Source organism: Malania oleifera, chromosome 8 (assembly GCF_029873635.1).
Source record: "Malania oleifera isolate guangnan ecotype guangnan chromosome 8, ASM2987363v1, whole genome shotgun sequence".
Lineage (NCBI taxonomy): Eukaryota > Viridiplantae > Streptophyta > Magnoliopsida > Santalales > Ximeniaceae > Malania > Malania oleifera.
The window spans coordinates 5,447,566-5,454,549 of record NC_080424.1 but is presented as its reverse complement, the minus strand read 5'-3'; the positions used below and the strand labels follow the sequence as shown (position 1 = coordinate 5,454,549).

At 32.1% G+C, this 6,984-nt stretch overlaps 1 protein-coding gene across 1 annotated transcript; it reads right to left on the bottom strand.

Annotated features, from left to right (window-relative positions):
- Positions 1–872: 872 nt before the first annotated feature.
- On the bottom strand, positions 873–3,502 carry LOC131161647 (uncharacterized). The gene is made up of 2 exons (XM_058117563.1): positions 2,265–3,502; positions 873–1,233 (listed from the first exon to the last, which is right to left on the bottom strand). The coding sequence occupies exons 1-2, from the start codon at positions 3,155–3,157 to the stop codon at positions 1,116–1,118; spliced, it is 1,011 nt and encodes a 336-aa protein (XP_057973546.1). The 5' UTR covers positions 3,158–3,502; the 3' UTR covers positions 873–1,115.
- Positions 3,503–6,984: the final 3,482 nt, after the last annotated feature.

Below are 6,984 nucleotides of genomic sequence, written 5' to 3'. Positions count from 1 at the left end.
GACCATTGCTAAATTTTTTTTTTTTTTAAATAACATTTTATCTCATCCTTTTCTTTGTTAAGTGATCATCTCATGTAGAAAGTTACAGAAGTTTATATGTTACCTTTTTTTGGGAGTTGACATAAATTGTGAAAGATTTTGAAAAACAGAATGAACACATAAAATAAATACTCAATACATCTTTTCATATGTACCCATCATCAAAATTTTTCAAGTAACTTTATATGGACCAACAAATAAATTATTATATGTTCTCGCTCAAATTCATCTAAGAACATCCTCATTCTCCTCAGTTAAACTTATTGTCAATATATCATGTTTTTATAAAACGTTACGCATGAAAATGTTATTATGTTTAAATGTCAAAAGAAGTCGGAGTAATTCTTTAAACATTAAGAAAAAAATATGTTTCTTAAAACAAAAGCAGAGCTAGCTCTGTGGTGTTACATCATAGACTCCCATCATTTATATTGACATCCTATTTTCAGAATTATGGTCAAAACCAAACATTCTTGACTTTTGCCCACCGTAAAATTCCGCCACTAAATCCCCCAAGCCAGCAAGGGAAAGAAGAAAGATAATGAAAGGAAACATGAATTTCAAGTCTAGAATTTTGATATCTGTGAATTTAGACAAAACCCAATTCAATTTTGCTGTGTTTTATCTAAAGTCACATAAATTTTAATTCAAAATTCAAAATCCCACCTGCCAAACAGGGGGAGAAAACAAAAGAGAAAGAGGGAATTCAACCATTTTGGCATCGCCATTACAGTAGAAGTCCTGAAACTAGCTAGTAGTCCCATTAAGCTTGCCCATGAAGAGATTATGCTGAATTGATTGATAGTCTTGGCACAAAATGAAACAAAAAACAGTGAAGAAAATGGAACAAATTGAACCAAACGAAAATTACAGAATTGTTGGAAACTTTGTTCTGTATATACAGATGCTGCCCTGTAGTTTCTGCAGTGTGAAGATCTCATGTATTCACTTACCACCCACCAGCCCTTACAAAAAAGAAAAAAGATAATCTCATACCTACATATTATTAAAATACTAATTACAAGAACAAGAACATATGTAAGATATCGTGTTCAGTCTGCAAAGCAAAGGAGCAGCTACAGTGATGGAAGCTCCGATGGAGTCTTTAAGCTGCCATGACTATTCTCTCCTGCTTTTTTGGTTTTCCTGGTGCGGAGGAAAGACCAGCAGCTAGGCAAGAATCCACTCACATGCCTGCAATCGCATCACAATCAATAGCTCTATGTTACAATCATGCAATTATGAACTTTTGATGCTACTGAAATTCCCAAATGTGATTGTGCTAGGATTTGTTTGGGAGTCCATATTTCAGGACTCAGATTTTGATTTGTACCAATTTGGACAGAACCCAATACAACTGCATATTGCATTCTGTTCAATTCTAGGCAAATTCAAATCTAGGGTCAAATTCTAAGTTCCAAACATGGTACTACTGCATTTGAAAGCAGATGGGATTAGCTCTGCCATGTCTTGCATTATCCAATCCTAGATTGAACTCGGTTCCCCAACTTATTAATCTGGGCCAATTCTAATTTCATCCTAGGCGCAGTACTGATTTGCGACTACTTAGATCACCATAACTAGGTGCTGCCAAGGAATAGGATGTCAGTTCCATGAGAAGCAAAATCATCTAATACATATATAGAAATGTTCTGTAATTCTTGATCACTGCCACAGAAGATTCAGTAAAGATTTCCAATTCGCATTTTTGAAAATCTTCCAAGATTACCTGAACCAAAGGACTCGTATGAAGCTACCCTTTTGTCTTTGTTTTTGTTTTTCCACTTTCAAGAGAGAAGAAACTTCAACCCATCAGACTGATGAGTTGCAGAATGCAGAGCAAGGGCTGTTCTGTTCTGTGGTAATTACGAAGCTAAGCTGTGTGTGTATGGAGTCATGTGCGAATGCATGTACCCATTTTTCTTCCCTTTACTCTTCTTGTTTCTATGGCAGACTTTGACTAGAATACCTCCCACACACGGCGTGGAAAAATTTTTTTTAAAAGAAAATTGTCTTTTTTTTCTTAATGGCATTTGAATCAGAATGCGTCACTGATGAAATCATCACCCATGGAGATTGATTTTCATTTTTCACAGAGAGAAAAATCCCAAATTATCATTCAATTTCTGTCCTTAATGTGCAATTAATGTCGATTCTAGGGAAGAAGTTAATGAACATGAAGATGCATTTAATTTTATTAAATTTGCAGAAGCTAATCCACACACCTGTTAACGCTGCTGCTACTGCTGCTTCTGCTGCTGCTGCCGCTGCTTCTGGTGCTTCCGCTGTTGGCGCTGCCGCTTCTTCCGCCGCTGCTCTCGCCGGATCTGTTCTTCCACCACTCCTTATCTCCACCTTTCCCAGATCCATCCGACGCCTGCGGCTTCGGAGAAACCTTGGCACATGTATTCGTCGCCGAATTCTTCTTCTTCCTCCTCTTCTTCGATCCCAATTTTATCGGAAAAACCATCTTCAGAAGAAACCCTCCATTGTCAATGCTCCCGCTCCTCTTCATCTGCGGCGCCTTCTCGCTCTTCTTCTTCTTCCCCGAACCCAAACCCTCGTTTCTCAATTTCGTCTCCTCACCGGGACTCTGTCGTCGGACTTCCACCGGCGCCTGCTCGACGAGATCCTTCAAAGACAGCTCGTACGAAGACTCGGGCATGTTCCTAACCAAATCCATGAGCTCCCTTCGGCCTCTGGCGATGGCCTGAGTCCGCGACGCCGGTGACAGACTCCGTTTGCGGTGCTGGTGGGGATGCGGCGGCGAATTCCCGGATTTCGGACTCGGGGAGCGGCTGGTCTTCCACAACGGCGGCGAGCAGACGCCCGAATCGTCCTCCGACTTCGTTTCCGTCCCGAATCGAATCCCTCCACCATTGAAATTTCCCCAAAGCTCATGACCAAGAGCGTTCCGTCTCGGCATGGGTCCTTGGGAGGGGAAAGTGAGGGAAGAGGAAGAGGGAGAACAAGGGGTTGTGGAGGAAAAGGAGGAACTGGGGGAGAAAAGAAGAGGTTGAGAAGCCATTGTCGTCACCGACCCTGTGAAGGGTCTCTGCTTTTCTGGGTCGCTTTCATTTAAAGAGAAGCAATCGAAAATGCAAATTGAGAATTCCATTTTGCAGAGAAATATAATGAATTATTCATTGGGGAGGGTCTCAAAAAGTCAAGCTGTTCTAGATGGGGTGGAGTGGTGGACCTATGCTCTCCCACCCATCATACGCTCATCTTATCATCTCCTCTGTTTCTCTCTCTCCCCTGTTCCTCTCATGCCTCTGTTTCAGCACCGGCTTTTGTTTGTTTGTTTACTACTTTTCTCTTGACTCTTGAGGTTTATGAGTTATTGGGTTTATGTTTTCTTATTGTTTAATATTTGTGGATGGGAAGGACTGGCCCCCACGTTCTATTCCATGTACTTATTTTCTGTCTCGATTGCAATAAATTATCTCACACCAAGTTGTCCCACAAATTGAAATTTCGAATTTTGAATTTTAGGAAGAGTAAAATGGACATCATAAAAAATATGGATAAAATTTATTAGCATCTCCTCACTCTTTAAAATATGACATTTTATTTTTTAAAATTTTTTAAAATTATTATAAAATTTTTAAAATTTAATTTTATTAGTAAAATAAATCTTTTGTTAGTTGATAATTAGTTAATTACTAAGCCATCATTGTCGTTTGTTACTACTGTAAAAAAATTAGAATAACGAAAATCAAGTACTTGAAACGGAAATTAAAAACTAAAAACCAACCACCTAGATAACATTTATAAAATTAATACAATTTAAAATCTTAATTAATAGTTGCTCATTTTACAAATAAACACATTAAAAATTACTATGATAAAAATAAAATTTATTATGATTATTTTAATTAATTATTCTACTTTCAAATAAAATTTGGGACATGATAATTACAAATATTAAAAGTATTTTGAGATTGGCTTTATTACTTTTTTTTTAAAATTTATGTATATTTTTATTTTTATTATATTTAAATTCATATGATCAAATAATTTTGATTTTAATTTAAAAGTGTATAAATGAATAATTTAATATAAAAAATTATTTCTAGATATTAAAATTTTTATGCCAAAAGAACTGAAAATCATAAAATCTAGTTTTCACTTTTTTAGTTAATAGTTGAAAACTAGTAACAAAAACAGAAAGCTAACAATATAAACAAATGAGTTTTTATAAAATACTTTTTCTTTATTGTAAAGAAATTAAAACAGAAAACTAAAAACGAAAATAATACCAAATAGACCCTAAGTTTAGTATAAAAAAATTAAAATTTATCATTAATAAAATAATAATTTTACCCTTCCACTCAATTTTAATAAGATAAATTTAATAGACGACATTAATTTAATAAATTAAGTTGAAAAAATTGATCGATTTATTACAAGATATTTTGAAAATCAAGCTCATAAGCGAATCAAACACCTAACGACTAAATCGAGTCAATAAGCATGACAACATATAATTAAATAAAATATTTTATTATTATAAAATATTTGTTATATATATTTCATGAAAATTAAATTACTAAATATATCTTTAATAAATAAAATATAATTTTAAATATCGGTTGAGATCAAACAACTTGTCAAATTGTGGCTTGCTTTCTATATCTAGTTGAATATTGTATTTAATAACATAAAAACTTGAATAAAATCAAGAAAAATCACTAAATAGTCTCGAACAATGGTCAACCAAATTATATAAATTTCAGTTTTATTTATCCATTTAGCATTCATTTGTTTACGTATAGAAAAACTAAATCCAATTTTATGATTTTAATTTATAAAAATAAATTTTAATTTAATTTATTTTTGTTAATACTATGCTTGATAAATTACTTGAATTTCCAAAAATATTGAACTATGTTTCATTTGTTTTGTGATGTGTTTAGTTATTAAATTTTTATTAAAATTACATCTAATAGACATCTTGTAGTATAATAATATTAAGGTACTTTTTCATGATTTATTACTTATTTTTATTTTTCATTATTCTTACAAAAAATTGAAATGATAATAATTTTTTTGTTATGTTAATGTCAATTGGTTGATCTAAACCGATTGAACAGGATAAATAAGTTAAGTTGCTAACCAATTAGATCTTTGAGTTTGTTAGTTTTCAAGACATTATCTTACTCAATTTTTCCAATTTAATTTACTAAACATGTCTCATTTTAAAAATATAGTTTTATTATGGCTAAAATTATTATTTTTCATATATATACATAATGGTTGACTAATGATCAACTAATGAAAGATTCATTTTATCAATAAAATTAAATCTCAAGGTATTATTTGATAGTATTTAAAAATATAAAAGGTGGAATATCATTTTCAGAAAAACTCAGAAGGTATTGTTAAATTTTACTTTAAAAATTTTAGTGTATTTTCTTTTTGTAGTTAAAACATGTCATTTACCTGTCATATGGGTGTTTATATCATAAATTTTGAGATTTAAATTTAAATTTTATATAAATATAAAAAATAATCTAATTTTATATTGCGCTTTTAACCAATTTCACATAAATTTAAATCTAAAATTTATGCACCTAAATACAAGATAAAAATAAATTTTATCTTGATTGAGAACAAGAGCACCAGAAAGGGATATTTATAAATTTCCATCCCCAACTCTTGCATGTCAAACTTGCATGTCAAATAATGTGAATGTCACTTCTCTCCTTAAATGAGTAGTATAGAGAAATTTTTGCAATTGTTTACGAGGTTACAAACTATTGAAAATTTTACTTGTAAATTTGTCCCATATTAGAACATTTGGATGGACAATAAGTGCTTATATAGAGAATTGGCTCCAAGATCAGAGTTTAAACTTTTAGGATCATGTGTTGTTTTAAAATTTTTGTGATGACCAAAAAATATATACATGATTAAAGCACAATAATAATAAAATAATAAAAATGGTTTTTGAGTTAATATCAATACAGAAGTGTTTTTCTGTAGAATCCTTGATTCCATGTTTGATGCCTAAGAAAGACCTTGTCTAAGCTAGTGCTCAGAAACTATTGCGGCTCAGTCGCTCCCTGGAGGTCGACCTGGTCAAAATGAAATTTCATAAGATAAATAGGATAGACACTGTTTGTACACGTAAATAAGCATATATACATAAAATAGTATTTTGACAGACATAATTTGTAGAAATATATAATAAAATGATAATAATATAGGTATCATATGTGGGGCCCACAAGACTATGTGGGGTCCACATGAGTCCCGGAACCACAAGACACTGTTTATATACGTAAACAATATTTTGAGTGATATAATTTGTAAAAATATATAATAAAATAATAATAATATAGGTATCCTATGCGGGGCCCACAAGACTGTGTGGGGCCCACATGAGTCCTGAAGCCGTATGGAGGTTTACACAAATCTCAAAGCTATGTAAGATGCATAAAATCGTATAGGAGTTATTCGAGTTACAGAGGATCCATTCGGGTCTCGAAGTTGTGTGAGGCCCACATGAGTTTTCAAAATTCAAATTTAATTCTTGTTCAAAAATAAATAATAAAATAAATAAATACTAAAAATAGTTTAAAAGTAAAAACAATGATAATAATGATTAAGAAAAATAATAAAATAATAAAATAATTAATTAACTAATTGACTAATTAATTAGGTAAGTGATTAATTAAAAAGTTATTTAATGGGAATGGTGGCAAGCACTCTCACATGGCCTCCATCCCCATCTCATACTCAACCCATACCTTACCCATCCCTTGCCAATTCTTTAATTTAAAAAAAATTATAATTTCACCAATCTCCCCAAACTTTTATAAATTTCATTTCTTCCCCAAAATTTTTCTATAAATAGGGAGCTCTCAACCTTCATTTTTCACAACAATTTTCCAAGAAAGAGAAGGATTAGTGAGTGAAAGAATTTGTGGTGGAGAGAAA